Here is a 24,326-nt window from a genome sequence, read left to right as displayed (position 1 = left end):
AGTGCTCATTAAGTTGCTGATAGGAATGAGGCATCTGAATCAAGCAAATATAAACAGAAAGTACAAAAAATGCATGCCATCAAAGCCTACAAAGAGGAGTAAGACACAGGCTAGTTTGAATCAGTCAGAATCAATGCTGGAGATGAGAGAGAACACACCAGGTGAGATCGAGGTTGTCTTCCTGGTCAAACTTGCAGCTGTAAGTTTCCAGATCGACTTGCTAAACATAGTTTGAACTATTACAATATTAAAAAAAACATAAAAACTCCAATTACAGGGCATGTTGTTGCCTACTGCTATCCCTATATTTAACGTTGCTGTTAGTGTGATTGGTTTGTGCCTTTCTACAAATTACACGAAGAAATAAATGGAATATGTGAAAATAATTCCAATAAACAGTCTTTATTTTAATATAAAAAACTTTATCAGTGCTAGGGAATGCAAGGAAAATTGTGTTTTCAAATTCAGAGTGCTACATATGTATACAAATTTGCTTTATACATCTAAAACTGCATGCATGTAAGAGTGCTACATAATTGTACATATAAACTGTACACATCAAAACTACATGCATTTCCAGTATATTAAAGTGAAAACATGAAAAAAACATATAAAAAAGTTGTGCTACATGAGTATGAGCATGTTGCTCTGAGGTCAGCACTTCCTCTCCATCGCGTCCGGCTCGGTGTTCTCGTCCCGTAGAGGCTCTGCTACCTCTTTAATCCTCTCTGAGCCTGTTTGAGCAGCGAATCAAAGTCAAGGTCCTCAAAGCGGCTCTGAGAAGGAGACGCTTCTGCATCTCTGTTAGCGTCTGAGGAGGAAAAGGGACATTTACAGATTTACTGTGATGCTTAATGAGTTACAAAATGGATGAAATAATCTGACAACACAATGTCAGAGACCCAGAGTCATGTCAGTTCATGTCGACACCATTACAGCCAACAAATACTGAAAGCTTTTAAAAATGGGTTCATTTAAACCTGAGTCTGCATGTAGTTGTATATGAAGGTGAGAATTACCACTGACAAGACACTGCAACTCAAAATCATTTTATTCAACTGATATTATATTTTCTCTGGTGCTGATTGCATAAATTACTGATTGGGACAGGATAGCACAGAAACAAACATCATGACTGTTCCTGTTCTTTTTCAAGAAATTACTTCTCAGTGACTCTGTTCATGCCTGGCATTTACGTGTGTGTTGAGTGATCCAAACAGAAGAGGACAGCTTTCTGCAGGTGGAAATGCACCCAAAGACCAAAGTACCAAGGACACACTGAGATCCAATTAGGCTGCATATGCAAACCTTTGTTTAGCAGCATGTGCATGTACTGACGGACCAGCTACTGAACTGTCATGTTCCATGCAAGTGGTGGTACATGAAAATGTGACAATAATAAAAAAAAACAATGCAGGGTTGTTGCCTTTCTGACAATGTCAACAAAAAACTGAAATTTAGAGGCTTAATGAAAGTAGAATAGCATATTATACACATGAGAACACTCTGTGTCAGTCCAGAGATGTGACTTTGTTGTTGTTAAAGTCTCACCCAGATCAGCATAGTCTGAATTACAGAACTGCCTCCTTCCACCGAAGCAGATGTCAAACGGCAGCTCATCCGGCTTCCGTAGTTTGCCGCCGTTATCGATGGCAGCAAACGCATCTTCCATGGTGTAGAACGTAACGAAGCCGTAGTGGTCGCTGGAGGAACCAAAGATGGCAGATTGAAATGTTGATGAACAGACTAATTGATAAATGTAAAAGCTATATTAAATACAGATGTTGATTCTTACCCTCTATCCCTGAAGTGAAGCGACACACATTCCACCTCTCCAAACTGCGAGAAACGTTCTCTCAGTTCATCGTGTGTCATGGATCTTCGGATTCGGCCGACATACACGACCCTTCGCTCATCCTGTGTGAAGGGATTAAATATTATAGAGCTGCTGCCCCCTGAAAGCCACAAACCCATCACCACACAGGACATGCTGTGTTCTTCTACTCACTATGGCTTTAAGTTTCTGAATCCTGAGCTCATGTTCCCTTCTGAGCCTCCTGGACTCTCTGCTGCTGCAGCGAAGGTGAGAAGGATGATTAAAGATTAAACTCTTGACCGCCAACTGAACAAACATCTTCATTTGACTTTGCTTACATCATGCCTCATTGACAACATTGACTGACCTGCAAACATCCCTCCAGCGCCTGCAACACATCTGTGGTGACGGAGACCTGGACTGAGACGGAGACCTGGACTGAGACCAGGATCTGGATCTTGACCTACTGTATCTGGACCTGGAATAAGACAACCTGTAGCGGCGAGGAGGGGAGCGGGAGATGGAGTAAGATGGAGACGAGGAGCACGAGCTGCTCTCTGACCTCTTGTGATGAAGCCTGTGAGATGGAAAAAAAGAAAAGATAAAAATTATGCAGAAAATGTAAAAGTACAGAAACCAAACTTAACGCTTTAAATCGCACGGAAGCGGCACTGCTCCTGTTTTAGGAGCGCTCTTTAAATCATCCTAAGTCCTCAACCATTTCTGCTAGAGAGGAAATTCAAACGGTTCCTGAAAGAAGAGAAGCTGCACTTTGCAAAATATTATGCTGTGTCAAAGGAACCACGTGCAATAACGTCCATCACAAAATCCTATGAGAGCAACACCGCTCCCATTTTACAAGTATTAAAAAACTTCATTTTTTTGTAAATATTTATTATAGTTCATATTTTACATTTATCCCGCTACCCTAATGAGGATCAAGCGGTGTACAGATAATGGTGGATGGACGGAGTATTTTGTTCATGTTCAACTCCAGTTCCTAATTTAGCAAAATCCTGAAAAATCCACATTAGTTTTGTTTTTTTTCCACTTTAAACTATTATTACATTGTCTAAACACATAGTTTAAGTCAGATATTGCCAGATATTGAAAGCTTAGGTTGTTCTGAAAAAAAAAAGCGTAAAAGCAATCACTCATAGTGTGATTTCTGACTTTTTTTTACAGCCCAGGCGGCCTGTATGACCGTTGGGTGTTCATAGAGGGTCAGTACCTTCGTCTTTTTGGCGAGCGAGATGCGGAGCTGGACGAGGATGATGACGGTGAAGAGCAGGAGCTGGAGCTTGAGTCAGACCGTGGAGATCTTCTCCGGTATCTCCTCCTGTCCCTCCCTCTGACAGGAGGGCTGGGTGGAGGTGTAGGCAGGGTGCACTGAGGTTTGGTGTTGTCGCTGAAAGCACCGTCTTCTTCTGAAAACTGCAGAGCTGCTTCTGTACATGGCTTTTCCTCTGATCTGTTCCTGCTTTGCTCCGACTTTGTTGAGATTTGTTTTCTGCGTTCACCAGCAGCATTCGAGTCCTGACTTACGACCTGCTGTTCAGTAGGGGTTGTAGAAACATCCTTAACTTTGCTCCGCGGAGAAGCACTTACATTAGAATGATCCGTCGGCACGCAATAGTCGTGATCGGATGAAATATGTGAGTACATGTGAGGAGAGGTTTGAGCGGCAGGCGGCTCTGTGTGAGTCCTCCTGGGCGGTAGAGGCCGAGGGTCGATTATCTGAATGGCCTTGGATGGAGGGTTCTTCCATCTTGCAGGCTGCTCTTGCTGAGAGCTCAGGATGATTTCAGGGCAGAGGGGTTCGGGGATGTCTACACCTTCTAACGTTTGGAGATCTGGCAGATTCCTGACGGTGTTTTGTGTTATGGGTGTTTCTGAAGGGCTCAAAGAATCAGCTGGTTCCACCGATGGTTGTAATCTGGAAGCCTTATAAGAGACGACAGGCTGAGTTCTGTGGAGATCGAAGCATCCAGGTTTGGTCTCACGAATGATCTCCTCTTTAGCTGGAGGAAATAAAAATAGAAAGAGGCTACATTAGACTGCATGTCAGCAACTGTTAGGGGAGCGTGCACCAAAGTGTTTCTCTCTAAGGCCAGTTTGTTTTACTATTGTTTGCAGAGCGAATGCTGCGTTTTGCACTATGAGCAAGACAGCAGCAGTGTGAGGAGGTGCCGAGTGTCTGGGGCTGGTTCAAATAGCAATTTCTGGGCTCCGGACATTCGGTCCCAATTAATTGATGACAAATATCCAAATATTCGGATCAAATATTGTAATTTTTGATCAACAGCATTAGCATAGCATTAGCTTGGATATCTCCTCCATCGGCTTTCGTCTTCTGTTTACAAACACGGGAGAAGTGAAGCATGACATCAGAGTTGGTAGGTCCAAGTGATGAGGGTGGAGGGTGGGGGTTTGAATATTCGGATCTCAAAATTAATATTTGGATACCACCACAACGACCAAATATTCAGAAATTCGGGTCCAGCCCTATGAATGTCTTTAGCATGGCACATATTTTATTCATAGTTGCCAAGACTTTAAAACAGTTTAACTGTGGGTAAGATGCTGCACTCTTCAATGTAACTTTTTATTTAGTTGAAAGATCACAGTGGAGAGATGGCACAAATATGACACCGACAAACCACAACATTCTAGTTGTGCAACTGTTTGGTACTTGCAAAAACATTACATCTGCAGACATTCCTTTTAACTGCACCTAAAGCTTTTAGATTTCTTACTGGTACTGTACACAACAGAGCCTGGTGTTTTCAGCTTGTCAGACTTAATCCAGCATCATCAGTAACCTGCCTGCTCACCTTGTGTTTCCTCAAACTGTTCCAGCAGGCTGGTCAGATCAGCAGCTTCAATTCCTGATGGAGAAGAACGAACAGACTTAAAACGGTTGCTTTGGAATTTGCCATCTTTCAGTTTCCTCTTACTTACATCAGCATCTTTAATTCGATATATCACTAAAACAAGCAGCTATAGGTCACTGTTTTAGGAATAGGTGAAGATTTTGGAGAATCTTCTTTGTTCAGTTCCATGAGGGGATCAGTGTCTCTCCCCTCTGAAGCCCCGAAACATGCTGATAAGTTTGAAAGAAATGTTATCTTTTTTAAAAATGCCAAAATGACACCATTTATCAAAGCCAGAAAATGGAATAACAGGAACAATTGTCAGATTTTCACCTTTGCTGGTACCATCGTGTGTAATTTGTGGCTTTCTCAGGAAAAAACAACCAAATCTAAGCTTAACTCGTATTTTTGTTTCATGTAAATCATGTTATTCTATTTTTCCCATTTGACAATTAGTCCAAAGTAAATTCTTTGTAGTAACCAGATTCTGTTTTTTACTTTTAAACATGAGCCAGCTGTTTCTGTTTTTTGCTGGCAGTAGCTTCACCAAACGTAAACTTTCTCTCTTTGTCTACTTCTCATAATGTCAAACTATTTCTTTAGATGAAATTAAGTCAACCATCATCTCTCCACAGTTTACCTGAGTTGACTGTTGCACTCTGCCCTTTACAGGAGGTTTTAGGAGATGCTGGTTCCACAGGAGGACGAACATTGTGGGGAACATCTGGTAGCTCCTTCTGTAACGACGCAGGAGCATCTAGAGGAGAAAGTGGCTGACTGGACGGACACTCTGTTGGCTTCACTGAATGAGGACTTGATGACGGAATAATCTTTGGTGGCAGGTTGGTCTCTTTCGTTGGGCTGCATTTTTGAGGCTGCAGTTTTTTGCACTCTGGAGCAGATTGAAGTTCTGCTGGAGATGCAGAGGAAACATCTAGAGGCGTCTCAGTAAACTTGGCTTTAATTTCTTGAATCAGCGAGACTATATCTGTGTTTAGTAATGATATTTGGCGATTTGGTTCTGAGAGGGATGCAGCTGAAGATTCATTTTGGATTTCTTGCAGGCTGGAGTCTCTGCTGCTGAACTCCACTTTGGGGCAGGCAGTGGATGGTGAAGCCGTCGGAAGAACCGGCAGAGGCAGCAGGACAGGGTTTGGTGGGTCACTACTGATCAGTGTCGGCCTCTTCACTGGACTTTTCTTGCTTTCGTGGACGATGATATTCAGGTTTGCTGTGACGTCTGGCAGCCGACTAGCAGGTGAGATGACTTTTGACTCGGTCCTTGCACGCTTTAATCCGGTCGAAGCGGACGGTTTGGCCTCAGAGAGGTTTGGAGGGATGCGAGGGGATGAAGTCTTGTAATCAGGTTTATGGGTTTCTGGATAATGGCCTGTCATCTTTGATCTACAGCTGGGATGTTTCTGCCCCTGTAAACAGAGGATAGGGGTCAGCTCCTTGGGCGCCTCAGAAACAGATGGCCACTTGGTGGTGTAGTTCCCCTGTTGCTCCACCAGAGGCAGCCTCTTCTGCCTCAGCTGCCTGTACTGCTGAAGGCTCAGCGATTTGGCCTTCGTCTCACCTTTGGGTGTTCCAGCCTCAGTTTTATCACGACTCTTTTCTGAGGATGTTCGGGGTTCAAGTGCTGAATCTGCTGGACTCTGAAGTGCTCTTGTGTTGCTCAGTGGTTCAGTTTCACTCGTGTGTTCACTTGTTAGTTTTTTCTCATTCAGTTCCTCTTCCACTGAGTCATCAAACGAAGCCACTTGAACAGAGCCAAAGCTCACTCTTTTCTTCTCTCTGGACGCTGCAGCTCTCGGCGAGTTTCTATTCAGCAACACGCTCTTCAGGCCGCTATCTCTTTTCCCATCTACTTCGTCCTCCTCCTTTGTCTGTTTCGCAGGTGCCTCATCATCGGACACAACATTTATCTCCTCATCGCTCTCTTCAGTGGGTCTTTCATACTTCCACACCTCTTCCTGGGAGAATATGGTGCGATTTTGACCCACTTTATCCCCTTCTTCCTCCACATGCAGCCTCAGACAGTAGGGGTGCATGATCCTCACCAGGTTGACAAGAGAAGTGGAGGTGAAAACTTCCACTTCGGCTTCGGCCTTCTGAGTTTTTGGTTGAAGCAACATCTGGCTTGGTTTTTTAAATATCTGCGACACATTGTGTTTTTCTTCTTTGCTCTCCTGGTCCTTTTCTCCATCACTCTTTATCATGAATGTCACATTTGGTGTTTTGAGTCTTGGCCTGAGTCTGTGAGCAAGAGAAAGCTCCTAAAGAGAAAAGACAAAGGAAAAAAAAAAGCATTTACATCTTCTGAGTTTTATCTTTTGGCAGCTGAAAAGGTGAATAATGTGAGTGGGGTTGATCAGACATCAGCGTTTGTATCATTATAAAACCGTTATCTCTGACGGCCAATCGACAATGCAGACATTTCTCTTGCATCACTCATTTTAAATGTTAATATTGTCGGTCTTACAGCACAGCTGCTGTCAACTTGCATTTTGCTTCATTGTACAATGTAGTCATAGTAAAATAAGTTGTGTGTGCTGTATGTGTCACACACAACTTCTGTAAATGTCACACCCAAGCAGTTTTTCTGATGGCAAACTAATAAACTGCCTCATTATGTTACATAAAGACTAGTTTCAGTACATTGATCAACAGTATTTGCGATTAAAAGCGCTTAAGGTTCAAACATGAAGTAAAGATGAACGATTCTGTAAACTCGTCATTTTAATCAGCTTCAACCTCCTCATCAGATTCCTCACTAACAGTTGCCTATTATTGGAAACACATGCCCTACTCTGCCTCTGATTGACCAGCATTTGTTGCTTGGTTAGAAACCAAAATGTCACCTTCATAGTCAGTCAGAGGCAGGGTAAGGGCAGGTCTTTGTGAAATAATGGTAAATAAACGTCAGTGGACAGAAGCAGTGTGTCTGCAAATGACACCAAAACGCTGTGGAAACTCTCAGCATAGTTTAGTATTACATGACCATTTTGGAGCAAATATTTATCCAAAAGGTTGGCAGAAAGCTTTCTAAGAATTTACTCCGGAAACAGAAAACCTTCCTGCAGCTGGCGCTTAGCTGGTGTTCATTTTAGACTACGTATAGATGTTATAAAAAGTCAACTGGTAATGAGCAGATTAACAAGAGTTGTCTCTTCGATTGTCTGATCGCTAAGTTGACACAAGCCTGAACTGGACATCACACTCTGTATGTGTAAAACAATAATATGAACATTCAGTCAGTCCAGTTTCTCTCTTACTTTCATCTAAGATTCAATATCACATCTAAGTCCCAAAAAAGGCTGGATTTGAACATTGTGTGTTCGTGAGGAACTAACTGGCAGTGCTGTGTTTGCAAACTTAAATTAATTCTGGGTAACTGTTCTTAAACTAAATCATTCTTGGCACCCACCACTGAAGTGTCCCTGAGCTCAGTGTGGCTGAGAAGCTTCGTATCCGGCAGTGTGTCGAAGGGAGACAGAGTCTGGTCGTCGTCCTCCACACTGTCCAGCATCTCAGTCAGAGCCGACAGCAGAGTCTCACTTTCCTCTGCTCCGATCTTACCCTGAAACAGGGAAACAGAAACCAAATATAGTGATACACGGTCAGACTCTACCAGCATGTTTTATTTGCTGGGTGTTGATTTTGGACCCTGAAGGAAGTGACTAATGGACTATTCGTGCTTTCTGTGGTTGTGTGCAGCTACAGCTCTACAACAGAGCCATGCCGGTCTATGTGGCCAGTTGCATTTTCTCTCATTGAATACAGAAAACCGCATGAGGAAACAGCAGCTGCTTACAGAGTAGCACCGTATGTGATTATACCTGAGATATCTGGAGAAATCAGGACGTGTGACTGCGTTTGGGCTCAATCAATGGAAACAAAGTACAAATCAAAGCTCGTCCAAAGTCCTGCAGCGACTACTTTGATTACAGCCTTTACATGATGGATTGGAACAGTATAGATGATAGAGAATCTCTTCATATACTTTCTCCTCATACCAAACATTTTTTCAGGCATTTGCACAATAAGTGAGCTTTGGGTATGGACGGTCCAAATGGATGAGAAAAATCTAAGTCAAGGGTACCCACATGGATGCAAAAATGTAGGCAGAGCATGAATTGGCTTTAACTGTGTGACTACAGCAGCACAGACAGGTTAGGGGATGTTTCAGACTTCTGGTGCACTGTGATTCAACCATTTAGATTAATCTTCTGGAACTCTGACCTCTGATGCAAGAGTGGAGTCTTCAAAAATGGCCAGGATGGAGTGATCCACGCAGGACTGAGTGTCCATGTCCACACCGTCCACACCACCTCCACACAGGACCAACTGCAGACACAGAGAAACATTATTGAACACTTTACCTCATGCTACATGGATTTGCATGCACTCTGATCAAGCCTACTTCTGCCTCCTGTTTTCTTTGCATCACCCTCCTTCCTCTGGGTGTGACCAGACGCTGAGCACACAATAAGCTCGATATTAACTTTCTCAGGAAAAACAGGAAGTACTGCCTGCTCTGGAAATCCTTCAAATGCAAAGCAGAGCTCGTGTTGGATTTGTGGTTATAAAGCATCGAGCGACTTAAACCGACTGACAGAGAGAGACACCTCACTGGATGTTAGAATGACAGTAAATCAATTTAAAAAATAATACAAAGGTGTGGTGCTGCTAATAACTAACAACTTTCTTGATCAGTCCATTCATCTTTTGGTCTTTAAAAATATCTGAAAATGAACATCTTATTAAAACTGGTTCCAATGACTGAACAACTGGAGACCTCTATAAACAGAAATATGCAAATAACTAAAAACTAACAGTGTATTGTGAGACTTTTACATTGATTTAATGTCTTACTCAAAACAAATATTGAGAGCTAAAAAACAACCAAAAGTGAAACATAAACATCTACAAAGACACACAAAAAGACCAGAAAATGACACAAAATGACCACAAAGAGTTCAAAACTGAAGAAAAGAGATGCATAACGAACACAAACAGATGCAAAACCAAACGAACACTGAGATCATCTAAAATCTAGAAATCGTATGAAAATAACGGAGCTCCGAATCTCTCATTAGCAATTTAGTGCTGGTTCAAATGTGTCCTGTGCTTTTTTTTGTATTCATTTCATTGTCACTTCATGTCCATTTCAGACTTTTCCCTAAAATTTCAAGCTCACATATAATACCACATAAAAAATGTTGATATTCAGTGCTGGTTCTGATGCTGAGGGGAATTGCAACAATACACAGGACATAAAATCTGCTTCAAAACAGGCCTCTGTGGTAAGACTACACATATCACTAAGCATGGTGATTTCTTGCACAGTAAAGGCAACAAGTCTGTTACTTTTTGTTGTTTAAAATTAGAAATCTATAGATTTAAATGACATTTTTGGCAATTCCAAAACAAAGATGTCCATTCAGGAAATGAAACCCCAATTGAAAACTCTACTGATATTTTTATTCTCAAAAAATGAATCATACTGGTGCAGGCGATTCCCTTTTTCACGCTGGTTAATAATTCCTCTACGCAAGAAAAACCCTGTTTGTTACACGGTTAATATACCAATTTGAGAACATGCCAAAAAGGTGCATCTTTACACTCATAAAAACTTTCTAAGGTTGTCTGCTGTCATATTTTGAGGAAGCAATAAAGTGCAAATAAAGAGAAACAGCCTTTTTAAAGTGGATTTTAAGGTGCAAGTAAATAGAAAAACAGTGCAATAATGTGTATTTTGAAGCAAAAACTATTCTTATTTGGTACGTGCAGAAACCCAATAATGTAACCTTAGAGTTTTAGTAAAGCTGGTAAGGATGTATTAATGCTGTGTATCAACGTATGTACATGCCAACGTGTCCTGTTAATAGATTTACAGTTTCACGCTGTCTTCATGTGGTGTCTCGTGTTAATGCTCTATCTAGTGTTTTCTGACACACAGTGAATACAAGGCTGTAAAAAAATACATCTAAGATCAATATCTGTCAGAAAAACTTCAACTCGATACACTCATAAATTGTTCAGCCATAATTTAGTGGCTTTAAAATGATCAGAATGGACAGATATTGAATAATTCACATTTTTGACAACACCGGTGTATTATGAAGATGGGTTTGGGGAGGAATATTGGAAACCAGTTTTTGCTCTAAATGCTGTGGAATGTAGATTAAGTGGATCATGCAACAATTATCTATAAATACTGAATTTAATCATGGTTAATGTGAACTAACTGTAATTAAAGTCTTACATATTCACATATAGAGCAACAGGTCCACTGAACGGGGATTTTAGAGCAAAAGAACTGCAGATTGAAACCTCAGATTAAAGCTGCTGAAGTTGATCATATAGTTTAAAATGAGGAAGCGGGTCAACATCTGGACAACACCAACAGCTGGCAGGACCCGCGGGACGCTAACGAGACGTTTATGAGTCAGAAGGGCAGTTCAACCCTGTGCCTGCGTGGAAATCTGCTAAAATGAGGCTTCCGAGAACGAGACGTGGACGGTCCACGGTGAGGAAGCGCAGTGAGATCAGGTCGGGGCGCAGCAGCCTTGTCTGAACATCTTGTTCCACAGCAGAAATAAACCGATCAGCTGTAAATGTTCAGTCACACCGAAATAAATCTCAACAAGCTGTTCACGAGGCTGTTCATGTCCGGACACGGCACCTAATCGATCAGCTCTGATCACCTCTGATCGGCTCTCTACTTCAACTATGAGCCTCGATCAGCCACGTGTCGCCATTGCGCGCATGTGGCCTCGCGTGCCGGCGAACCGAGCCGATTAAATCACCGAAAACCGGCCCAGCGAGCCTCATCACACGCCCCGTTAACTAAAGTGAGGAAACCGGTACCTCGGCGGGAGTGTTGCCGGTCAGGAAGGCGCTGCCGCCGGCGTTTAATGCCCCGTCCTCGCCCCTCCACCGCGCCGCCATCTTGCTCCTCCACATGGACCGCTGGCAGGCCGGACGGAGACACGTGGCCACCGGCCGGAGGCGCGGGAAAGAGCACCGATCTGAGATCAGACCCGGAACTGCAGATCCAGTAACGGGAACCAGAGGAGACGGTGAGAAATCTGATCCGCAGTCAGCTCTGCGGCCCACGTGGTCCTCATTGATCACGAACTGGTTTTAACCCGGAAAAGAGCTGATTTTATTGTATTTTACCACAAAAACACACGATTTAAAATCATAAAGATGCAGTTTTGAATTGATTATATGACTGACAAATTCACAGACTAATTTAAGAAACCGTTTTTTTGTTGCTGCATGTATTTTGGTACACTATTTCATTCATATGTATCTATATATTAGCGTGGATTCAGTCATATAAATCAGAATTTCTTGCTAGAACTTTAAATTTAAGGTTTTTACTGTTTCATTCTGCGTTTATGTTGCTCTAAAGCGACTCCTAGTGGACACACAGCGACATAAGTTCAGTCTACTAAACTTGAACCTTTAGAAATAATGTCATTTTGAAAAAGCTTAATAATATTCATCACTTATTTCAGAAAAGTGAAATTTTAATATATTCTAGTGTCATTAAATGTCTCATACTGTTTTAATGTTGCTCTAAAGCCACACCTAGCTTCCAAAAGACACAAGTTCAATCAACTAAACCTATCTGTACATCTCAAAAGTTTCATATTTTCTACCACTTATACAAGAAAGGGACATTTTAGATATTCTACACATATTAAATGCAAATTGAAATATTTCAAGCCTTTATTAGTTTTACTTTTTGAGCTGCACAGTGGCTTGCAGCTTGAAGATTCCCAATTCACGTCTTGGCCTTCCTGGGATCTTTCTGCATGGAGTTTGCATGTTCTCACTGTGCATACGTGGGTTTTCTCCAGGTTTTTCATTGTGCCATTAAGATTCTCCATCAGAGGAGTCATAGTTGTCTTGGTGGCCTCCATCACTAGTGTCTTTCTTGCACAACTACTCAGTTCTTGAAGACGACCTGCTCAGTGCAGATTTACACGGGTGCTATAATCCTTCTTCTTCCCTTGATGGGAGTGCTCTTCTGTCCGCTTAGCGTAGCAATATCCACGAGTACTGATTTGCTAAATGAAGCATTTCTTTATATGACATTCACTTGAAACACATTCACTGCACTCAAATGACCTCCATTTTTTCTAGAACCAGCCAGAATTCTCTTTGACATCAAAGAGCCTTTTTTGTCAATTATTTTACAGCAAAAACCCAAATTAAATTAACAATGTTTCATTACTGAAAGGTAACTAAAAGGTGAAACTTAACAGGAAGTGAGTGCTTTATATAGGGACTTGATATTCTGGAATATTTCCATGACGGATTCAACATTTGCAGTAAAAATGAAAAGCTAGTTGTCAAAGTTTAGAATGACACAAAACTTCACTGCAATTTCTTTGTTTAGTTAAATTTTCCATAAAAAAAGACAGTTTTGCAACCTTTATCTGTGGGTGTTTGGAGGCTGTAATTCATAATGCATTCATTGGTAACTAACAGAGAGAGGCAGCTGCATCAGACTCCAAACTTATTTTATAGTAAATCAGTTCAAAAAATAATGATACCAATAATTGCAAACAGGCTGACTACAGATACTGTTAACCCCTGATAGAAATTAACTGCAGCAATTTATAAAGTAGCATTTCAGCATTATGAAAGCAAAAACAAGTCAGATGGTATTTCAGGCTGCCTCACATTATAAAATTAACGATTTGCTTGGATCGTTTTTTTCCCCCTTTATGGCGCGAGGCTTTGATGGAGAGAGCGCTAATGGTGTAAGTGGGAATTATCTTTGAGTGCTTCATTATCTCTTATATTATAATTGCTGAGAGTGTCATGAAAATATCAGTGTAAGTGTTGAGCATGGCCAGCATCATAGACATAATAATAATAATAATAAGCTGCATTAATATAATCGTACCTTAAAGTGGTGTCATTATTGAATATATCTGCCTCCTGGTTTCTGCCTTTTCACCAGAATAAATAGAGATTATCTGCATGTTCAGACGGCGTGGTTTTGATGTGTTGATTTGCTTATTATCTTGTGAACAGCCCCCCCACCTTGACATGATTTGGCTTAACAACAACTCGTTTCACTTGAAATGGCACCTACCGAGGTGCAGTTATTCCGGCCCCGTGTTCACATGAATTTAAATGCGTTCACGCCTCAGAAAGCTTTTGTACTGTAGATAACTGCGTTTGAGTGAATATATTTGAATGCATTTGTTGCTCGTGTTCACATAAGTTCCTGTTTTGTCGAGGCCCAGCGTGACTCACACTCTGCAGTGATGGGGATCAGAAACATTTCTGCTTCTGCTATATGACGAATTGTTATTAAATTGCCTGAGTGATAAATACAACTGTCCAATGGAGTGTTTTCAGCTGTGGTTGATTACATTTACATATTCAGTGCAGCAGCCATGTGTTTTCCTCTCATCTCCCACTGTAGCAGTCATTACACTGCCATGTTTCTAATTGTGCATTGGTGCTGAAGTTGTTTCACTAACCACTAAATTAATGTTGCAGGAGTTGGAGGGTTTTCTTGTCCGGATTGACATCATGTTTGTTATGTCTAACCTGCATTTCAGCCAGGTAAGCAGCCTTTAAGACCTCTCGTTGTGTGACCTGGAATATAAAACAATCACTTAGATAACTTGACATGTCTGTGATTGTTCTTCTCTCTGGTCTGCTGGAGTTCTGACACTTGAACATTTTGTGATTGACTCCCTTTTCCCCGTATGTTCGTAGACACTGATGACTTGTGACATTTATTTTTGTGATTTGGTACTTTTAATTTATTTTATACCTTCATGTACACCTTACATAAATAAATATTTGTATGTGTGTCTGTAACCTTTTATATCGTGCTGCTTCCTGTCTTTACCAGGATGTTCTGATTCTTTATTTCAATGAGACTTTAAATGTAGGCTTCACAGTGGAGTAGTGGTTAGCACTTTCGCCTTGCAGCAAGAAGATCTCTGGTTCGAATCCCGGGGTGGGCCTGGGATCTTTCTGCATGGAGTTTGCATGTTCTTCCTGTGCATGCGTGGGTTTTCTCCGGGTACTCCGGCTTCCTCCCACAGTCCAACAATATGCTGAGGTTAATTGAGTACTCTAAATTGCCCGTAGGTGTGAATGTGAGTGTGATTGTTCATCTGTATATGTAGCCCTGTGACAGACTGGTGACCTGTCCAGGGTGTCCCCTGCCTTCGCCCGAGTCAGCTGAGATAGGCTCCAGCACCCTCCGCGACCCTAGTGAGGATAAAGCGGTGTATAGAGAATGGATGGATGGACTTTAAATGTGGGCTGCACAGTGTATCAGTGGTTGTCACTGTCGCCTCACAGCTATAAGTTCACGTCCCGGCCTGGGATCTTACTGCATGTTCGCTCTGTGGGTTTTCATGGGGTTCTCCGGCTTCCTCCCACAGTCCAAAAACATGCTGAGGTTAATTGGTAATTCTAAATTGTCCGTGTGAATGTGAGTGTGATTGTTTGTCTGTATATGTAACCCTGTGATAGACTGGTGACCTGTCCAGGATGTCCCCTGCCTTCACCTTAAGTCAGCCCCCCCACAACCCTAATGAGGATTAAGTGGTGTATAGATAATGGATGGATAGACTTTAAATGCTTATCTTAAAATGTTTCAGGCTCTGATTGGATGTGTTTGTTCTATTTGAAAATTTCTGGTTATCTGTGTCATACATCATTGTTGCTACAGATGATGTGAAGTTGGAAAAGACACACAGCGTGTAGCCATTGTATTAACTTTGACAAAAGGAGATAACAAAAGGAGCAAAAGACGTGTCTAAGTTTGGGCCTATGCAGAACTCAAAAGACAAATTCTCACTTTTAATAAAAGAAGCTTCAAAAAAACATCATCTTGCATTTTCCATAATGTAAGTCAAAGCATTTTTGTCTGTAACACAACACAGATATTCTGTTATATAGTCTTTCTTCCAAAGCCCTAGCAGAGTCACAGAGGACCTCATGTAATGTGTAGCAAAGTAAATTGTTAGTTACTTTTTTCATAGAGGCAGCTGTGAGTAATACTGTATATCTCTGCCCTGTCTGCTGTCGTTTGGCACCTCTCTGCTTCTCTTAGTTTCTATTTACTTTAATGTGCTTTAGATAATTCAACTTCTTTTCATTGCAGTTAAATTGTTAAAAAAAAAGAAAAAAAAAGAACACGTTGTAGGAACTCAGCCCAACCCTCCTAATTCTGTTAACTTGTAAATCAGATCAAATCAAATTGAATCAAATGTGTTTATAAAGGATGTTTGAAACAACAGAAGTGCTGTACATGTTGTCATTTAGACAACATGAGAACATGAGTGGATGAAATGAGTCAAATCAAACAAAATAAAATAAAACTGAATAAAATAAAATAACAAAATAGGATAGCCACCTGGAAGATCAGTTTCTTTAAAAAAGAAGAACAAAAGGTGAAATATGAAATATTAGGGCCATCCCAAAAGCCATCGAAAACATTCACTTCTTGAGTTTTTTTTAATTATGATTTTTAAATATCAATGGAAAAGGAACATTTGAAAGAGGATAAAGTTTTGCTACTACAGAGACTTAAGCTCCATTTACACACCAGCAAACATAATTGATAATCAACAGATGAAGGAGGGAAAATGCATCCGTCATTCCTTTTACTGGGTTGCATATTTGCAAATTATGAGCTGTAGAAAATAATTTGCCGTGAGGGAGAATCAATAAATTCAAAGGCAGTTGTAAGAAAAACTCCCTCTGGACAATATAACTGCCTTGTGCAAGGAACTACACTGGAAATGGAGTTGTTCTTCTTTTTGAAACAAGTTATATTTCTCAATAGGTAATGCTGTAATGTAATGAGTTATCTTTTATTGGACAGCAATTATTTATTCTAACAAGTTATTTTTTAAAGTTTATGTGACAGATCTTGTGCACAAATCAGATCATCCGTGCAGAAATCCTTATCACTAATCCTCTACATGTGTGATGTTAAGAAACTGAAAATGTAAAAAAGCTTTAAGTCGACACCCTTCATGCTTTTTTTAAATCACATTTTTGTCTAATATGGAGGTATGCAGACACACCTGCTGTTGTTTCTTTTCTCCACTAGATGGTAACATCGCTCACTTCCCATCAAGTTCTCCTCTTTCTCCCTTTCCATTAGCCTTCTAAAGTTATGAATGAGTTAATTCCCCGTGAGCTGATTGCTTCACGCCGGCCACCTAAAGCCAATCAGATATTGAGACAGTGAATGAAATGGATGCATAATGAGTGCAGGGTGATCACAATTCTATTTCTCCTATCTTGTATTATCTTTAGTTTTTTTTTTCTCCTGTGGTGGACTATGGATGTGTCTGGCCTGTTATCTTGTGCATACCAGCAAGGAGCTGACCTTTCTGCTGAATGTCACGGTCAAGTCATGGTGCGCTCGATTAGTAGGGAGGACATATGCTCACAGACAGACGTTTTAACAAGGTGCTACATGCTCTCTGTTTGTTTAGGTCTGATTTCCATATATATGGTGGCCACAGCTTGCCTACCATGCATCACATCTCCTTCTTTATTGTCTCCTATAGCCCTGTGGCTTCTGCTGCTTCATCCTTTTTCAGCGGCGCCACACACAAACCACCTCCCGCCTCATCTTCCACAACTCTTGAAACACATTACGGCCTGAAATGGGGCCAAAGCATCCTCCAGTCTCCAGCGGGTGAGGAGCCATGTGTAAGTGTGTGTTCAGGAGGGGGAGTTCTGTGTAAGTGGGTCACCTTACTGCAGCATCCAGCGCCCAGCCGTCATGTCGATACACGGCCCCACACGCACAAACACGAATCTAACCCACTCTTCCATCCATCGCCTCTTTGTTCCGCTGTTTTTTTCACAGGAAACATAAAATTCACTCACTCCGCTCATTTCAAGCTTTGCAGAGTGCCAGACTTTACTCTCATTCTTTGAGAGGTGGTGGGAAAACAAGAAAAAATCCTCTCTCCTGCTTTCCTTTCATGTCTCCTCTCTCTCTCTCTCTCTCTCTCTCTCTCGGGTGCTTCTCATGCCTTCCTCACTCTTGACCTGCAGCAGGACTCCCACAGTGCTCTTTTGGCACGTTTGAATTTTTAAAGAACCCATAAGGTCCAGGGAGTCGGGTTTATGCTTTCCTTTCTCGGTCTCAATCACACTTGCTTGGCTTTGTGAGTGTGTGTGTTTGTGAGCGTTTTTCTTTATGACTTCCAGTCATCTCGGCTGCTCAGTCATGCAATATTTTCTTGCGCGCGCGTGTGCACTTCAGTGACCTTTCAAATATTGTGTAACGCTGGGAGCAGTGTGTTATAAAAAGGCAAAAGCACTCTGATCTTTAACTTGACACCTTCTCCGCTGGGGGAAAAGCAGGACGCACAGGCATGGCTTTGAGACTGCTGAGTGAGGGAGTTGTGTTGCCTTCGTCCTCGTTTGATTTTTTTTTCTTTACTCCAAGTAAGTCTTCTCTTTCTTTTGCTTTCATAGCAGAGGGGAGGAATGCCCTCCCACGTGGTTCAGAGAACATCTGTTTGTGAGAAGTGAAGGTCTGGGAGAGAGGGAGAAAGGCGAGGAGGAGGTGGAAGGGGACTTACATGAATACAGGAGGAGGCGAAGGAAGAACAAGAGAGCAGGCGGAGAGGTGGGAAGGGGAGGAGAGAAAGTGACAAGCTGGAGGAGACCACCCTTTGTAGAGAACAGCAGAGGTTAGAGACTATCCAGCAAGAGGTAGTGACTTACAGGTGTACATGCTCTCGTGCACGGATGCACACAAACACACAGTGCGTGGTAACAGAAACCTACATCAATAATGTAGCTGAGAGAAACAGGATGCAGATTCTGCCTTACATAAGGCCTGGCTCTTTCATTCCCTGCTTTGCCCTCAGGCTGGATGCACACAAGATTTCTTAAGCTAATTAACCACATTTGCCTTCCAAACAACTTTTCCAGATAACTGTGCTGCAACAACAGTGTGAGTGTGGTGCTAAAGCCATTTTTAACTTCAGTCCACTGACTTTAGGTGATTTGTTTGACTGTGCGGAGGAAAGGTTTTCAGCGGTGCTTCCACGGTTGTTAATTTGCTGGATCTTGCATAATTAAAGTGCTGTAAAAGGCTTGTTTGTAACAGGCATCATTGGTGTGTTGTCAAAACACTTCAACATTAATGACCTGGGAACTGAACATTGTCTCTGCTGCTATGGACAGACTGATACTGTTAAAGCTGCCAGGAGCCAAAGCACATAGTATTGTTCGTTAAGGTCACAGAGGTTACAGAGATATAATTGAAGCTCAGCAAGGAATTTAAAGTGCCCTTAGAAAGTATTCTTCCCCCTTTGCCATTTTCCCCCTTTTATTGCTTTTCCAAATTTAATTAGGATGTTTTATTTAATAGTAGTGTCAATTAATCTAAAATATGCAACTTCAAATCAGTGACTGCATAAATATTTACTCCCGTTAAGTTCGTATTTAGTTGAGCTTTGACTCTATGCATGCTTTGGGTAATGGTTTTGTTTTCAAGCAAGACATTCTCCCAAGTCACATTTCCCTTGCAGATTGCATCAGGTTGTTTTCAGAATTTCCCCTCCAGGACCTGCTGCCAAGAGGCTTGGCCACACCATGATGCTGCCACCACCATGCTTTATGATGGTGTGTTGTGTTTTGTTTTGGCATCTGCACAATGTAATGTCCAGTCTGGTCATGTCGGGGGTCACTTGGGCTCCACTAAGAGGCCAAAGGTCAGCAAAGGACCACAAAAATCTTCCAGATTGGAAACCATTGATCTGATCTGTTTGTCAAGTTATGCAAAGATTACCCTAAGATATAAATCACTACAATAACATAAAATCTGCCTGCAGTTCATCACCTTGACTTTTCCCCGTTATTAACAAAATAAATTAGATATTAATAAAGTATAATCAATGTCTCCACTGCAAAAAAACAAACTAACAAATAAGGAAATGTTTCTGTTATTTATAGTATATGTATAATAGAAAAAAAGGGACCTTTGGTTTTACTTAATTGTGTTTCTATTGTGAAAATACACTTCCTATTATTAGTATTTTGAGTTTTTTGATAACGTACATAATTTTCACCTTTTATGAAAATATTGAACTAAAATAAAACTGAAATTAATTTTTTCTTAAATTGTTCCAAATATGATGTTCCATTCCTGTTTAAGATTACAAACATAAACACAGACATGACAGCAACAAATAATAATGCATTTTGAAAATGGAACTACATGAGAGAATCACACATGATGGACAGTGTCTGTTAACTTGGTTGTCATACAACCTTTAATACACCTATATTTCTTAGAGAGCTCATTTATTATTGAGATTAACTAATGTGGCTCTAGTCTTTTGAAAAACAGACACTGCAATAAACTACAGCATACCATCAATTAACAATTTACACAGTCTTGCTCTGTAGACGTTGCTAAAGTGATGACATTCCTCCACCTGATCCCTACATGCAGCGCACCAAATAATAAAGTTAACAACAGATGTTATCAGAACATTTATGAGATTTAGAGTCAAATATGTCCCTCAAGGGTTATTCAAGATCACACAAGAAAAAAAAGAGAATGAATATTAAACTAGCATTCATCAGGTGGACAGTAAACTATTTCAAATGAAAGCTAGTGGTGTTCTGTGTCTTCCTGACACATACACTGGCAACACATTTGCTATAACAGCTTTAAAAGGCGACGACTCGTCAGTGTTGTGTTTACAGATTGTTGCCAAAGTAATCAATTAATGCGGGCTTTTGAAAGGTGTCTGATAGATAAATACTTGCAAGACTCAGGAAAAGCAGAAGAAAGAACAGTTGAAAGATTTGGGAGAAACATTCATCATAATCCAACAAAGCCTATTGTAGGGCAACACAGCAGGCAACTGTGATACTTGATTAGCTCCAAAAATTGCTTTCCTGTTCTGCTTTGTTATTTTCTTCTCCAACGCCTTTTCTTCACCTTCTTGTTTTGTGTTTACTGTCTGCCTTTTATACTTTAATCTCCCTTCACTGCCTTCTTTGTCTCTGTTATTTGTCTGCGTTATGTGGGCTTTGACTATCTGCTAACTGGCAAGCTGCTAAGGTGTGTGTGTGTGTGTGTGCTTGTACATAAATAATTATGGCGAGGTGTAAGACAGTTTGCTTTGTGCACGCATCCATCTGAAAGTATGAACTTGTCAGAATTGGCTCCGTGATACCGTTAATGTGGGCAGATAGATGTGTGAATCACAGTTTTCATTTATAAAAGTGTGTGTGTGTGTAGAATCTCATCATGCTTGTGCTATCCTTTTTCTGCCACATTGCCATGGCGACAGTGCCCTCCCGGGGTAATGGGGGACGAGTGCGCCAGAGCTATTTATTCTTCCTCCCTCCCTCCGTTCCTCCCTCCCTCCATCCATCGCCCTCTCTTTTCCTTCGTCTCCCTCCACCTCTCTCACTCACTCCATCTCTGCCCTCTTCCTCCTGCAACCTCGCCGTCTCCCTCGTCTCTCCCTCGTCTCCCTCCTTCCCCTGTTCTTTCTTCCCCTCTCTGATTGGCTTAACACTCTCCTCCTCAAAATGAGATACTGCCTAATGAGACAGAGGGTGAGGAAGAGAGAGAAGGAGGGAGGGGGACAAAAGAGCAAGTGTCTTAAAAAAAGGAAGCAGAAATATGTGGGGGAGGCGATCTATGCAGACTTGTGTTCCTCTTAGCATGTAAAGGGAAAACCTGATGAGACAAAACTCTGTCATGTCATTTTGGAGGGAAACAGCACAGGCTGCTTGTATGTGTGTGTAGACGTGCCTTTCTGTCTGATAAGTGCAATGTATTTAACCTCGAGGTGTACACTGTTTAGTGGGAGCTGTGAACTCAGTAGGGGTCGCAACTTTTGTAAAGTTTAAGGTTGTATATGTGATGGTTAAAGAAGTGGTTCCCAACTTTTTGACTTCTGACCCCTTATGATATATGAGAGATTTTCTCTTCTGTGATTGCTTCACTATATCTTTGCATAAGGTCAGTGGTATATTGTGTCCATGAATACACCAGGGTCTGAGAGAGGCTCCTCTGGGTGCAAATATATGTCCAAGGACAGTAGTACACATACTCAGCAGCAGGGTACATGTGCAGAATACGTACACTACCAGTCAAAAGTTTGGACACACCTTCTCATTCAAAGTTTTTTCTTTATTTTTACTACTTTCCACATTGTAGATGCATACTGAAGACATCAAAACTATGAAGCAAGATATGTGGAATGATTTAGAAAGCAATTGTGAAATAACTCTAAATATGTTTTATATTTTAGATTTCTCAAAGTAGCCACCCTTTACTTTGATTACTGCTTTGCAAACCCTTTGCCTTCTCTTAATGTGTTCATGAGGTAGTCACCTGAAATAGTTTTCACTTCACAGGTGTGCCTTGTCAAGGTTCATTTATGGAATTTCTTGCCTTCTTAATGAGATTGGGAGCATCAGTTGTGTTGTGCAGAAGTCAGGTTGGTACACAGTTGACAGCCTTATTTGACAACTGTTAGAATCCGTATTTTGGCAAGAACCGATCAGCTAAGTAGAGAGAAATGACAGTCCATCATTACTTTATGAACTGAAGGCCAGTCTAGAAAATTACAAAAAATTTGATAGTATCCCCAAGTGCAGTTGCAAAAACCATAAAGCGCTACGACGAAACTGGCTCACATGAGGACCGCCCCAGGAACAGAAAACCAAGAGTCACTTCTGCTGCTGAGAAGTTCATCTGAGTCACCAGCCTCAAAAATCACAAGTTAACAGCACCTCAGATTAGAGCCTAGATAAATGCCACACAGAGTTCTAGTAGCAGACACATCTCTCCATCAACTGTTCAGAAAAGACTGCGTGAATCAGGTCTTAATGGTCAAACAGCTGCTACGAAACCACTACTAAGGAAAAGCAACAAGCAGAAGAGATTTGTTTGGGCCAAGAAACACAAGGAACCAACATTAGACCAGTAGAAATCTGTGCATTGGTTTGAATAGTCCAGATTTGAGATCTTTGGTTCCACACGCTGTGTCCTTGTGTGATGCAGAAAAGGGGAAGGGATGGTCTCTACATGCATGGTTCCGACCGTGAAGCATGGAGGAGGAGGTGTGATGGTGTGGGGATGCTTTGCTGGTGACACTGTTGGCGATTATTCTGTGCTTTGTTAGTGTGTTTAATGGAGTCCCCACAGTGAAGTAGAAAACAGTATATCAATGAAAATGACATTTCCATGTTGTAACTACTTCCTACTCAGGTGCATTAACTTATTGGGACCTCTTAAGATAAGCGAACTAGATACTAACCTTTAGTGAAGAATTCTTTAGAATATTGAGTCATTTCTTAAATGGTGTTATGATGCCTCAGATAAATGTTGTTATTTCTTTGCTGGTTTCTACAGCCATGTTAACAGATTAAAAGATTTTTTAAATACCATGAACAGACCATATTCAATCCTGTCTGTGTTGCTCAGCACCAAAGCCCACTTTAAATCTCTAAAAGTGGGTCACTAATATATACTTTAACTTTTAAAAAAAAGACTAAATAATTTTGTAAAACTCCTGAACTCTCTCTGTGCTTTCAGCAAAAGCAGAAGAAAATTTGCCATTGACTGTTTTCAGCTGTGGATTATAATACACCTTTTATTGATTATTTACAGCAGCAGGACAGTGCAGGATTGAGTGTGTCTCCCAGTGCAACTGTAAGGCTCAGCGATGTGTTTTAATAGTTTTTGGACAACAATGGAGCTCCTTGGCACAGAGGAATAACACCACAATACCTGTTAATAAGATCAATTCATCGTCGGTGTGGCCCCTTTTAATGGGATTTGTTTGCAATTACAAAACTCCTGAATGACACCAGGTGGATCCTTCAGGTGTCACAAGCTCGATCATCTTACAGGGAAAGACAAATGACATAGTGATGGAGGAAAGATCAGAGCGAGATGGAGACAGTGGGAGGGAAAGGTAGAACGGAAGAAAGAGTAATAAGGAAGAAAGGGAGAGGGGGAGGAGGCGGGAGGGCAGAGGGAGATAAATGGCCGAGTAGACAGGAAGATGAGTGAAGCGAGAGAGCAACACTGTGTGACATACTGCAGACAGGAAGACTAACGGAGCGAGAGAGTGAACGGGTGAGAGAGAGGGTGAGGAGGCACGTCAATTGCCCCCCTCTTCTCCTCACCCCTTTCCCTCCCCCCTCTGCCCTCACTGCCATGTAGCAGACCTTCGCTGGATGGTAACAAGCCACTCAGACGAATGCAGCACGCATGCAACGGTGTACTACAGCCAAGATTTTGTGTAGATCATTTAAAGCTTCATGCGTGCACTTTTGCACGTGTGTCTGCTCGAGTGTGTGTATGTCTAAATGTGTGTGTGTGATTGTAGCAGCAGCGGAAAAAAAACAGCCTCTACATATTTAAAGGGGAAAAAAGGACCCACATCACATGGTTGTTATTCTCTCAAATCTGCCTCTCAGGTCACTTTGACAGTCTACTCTCCCTCCCTCACCCTCCCTCCCTCTAACACACTCTCTCACACACACACATATACACACTCTCTCTCTCGAGCACTCAGCCTCTTGTTCCCTCCCTCTCTCTTCCTCTTTTTCTCCCTCTC

General features: G+C 41.5%; 1 protein-coding gene across 2 annotated transcripts; it reads right to left on the bottom strand.

The window, feature by feature from the left end:
• Nucleotides 1–386: 386 nt before the first annotated feature.
• Nucleotides 387–11,694, bottom strand: LOC110960443 (peroxisome proliferator-activated receptor gamma coactivator-related protein 1). 2 transcript variants are annotated; one of them, XM_022207689.2, is made up of 11 exons: nucleotides 11,566–11,694; nucleotides 8,935–9,039; nucleotides 8,120–8,272; nucleotides 5,330–6,968; nucleotides 4,651–4,704; nucleotides 3,048–3,837; nucleotides 2,184–2,393; nucleotides 2,009–2,072; nucleotides 1,796–1,917; nucleotides 1,552–1,703; nucleotides 387–811 (listed from the first exon to the last, which is right to left on the bottom strand). In XM_022207689.2, exons 1-11 carry the CDS (start codon nucleotides 11,659–11,661, stop codon nucleotides 711–713), a joined length of 3,486 nt encoding a protein of 1,161 aa, XP_022063381.2. In that variant the 5' UTR covers nucleotides 11,662–11,694; the 3' UTR covers nucleotides 387–710. The 2 variants fall into 2 exon arrangements, with proteins under 2 accessions (XP_022063381.2, XP_022063390.2); XM_022207698.2 differs by having other exon boundaries at nucleotides 2,009–2,069.
• Between the last annotated feature and the right edge of the window lie 12,632 nt (nucleotides 11,695–24,326).

The sequence above is a fragment of the Acanthochromis polyacanthus genome, chromosome 3 (genome assembly GCF_021347895.1).
Source record: "Acanthochromis polyacanthus isolate Apoly-LR-REF ecotype Palm Island chromosome 3, KAUST_Apoly_ChrSc, whole genome shotgun sequence".
Taxonomy (NCBI): Eukaryota; Metazoa; Chordata; class Actinopteri; family Pomacentridae; genus Acanthochromis; species Acanthochromis polyacanthus.
The sequence above is the reverse complement of the archived record's forward strand: the minus strand, read 5'-3'. Positions and strand labels throughout refer to the sequence as shown.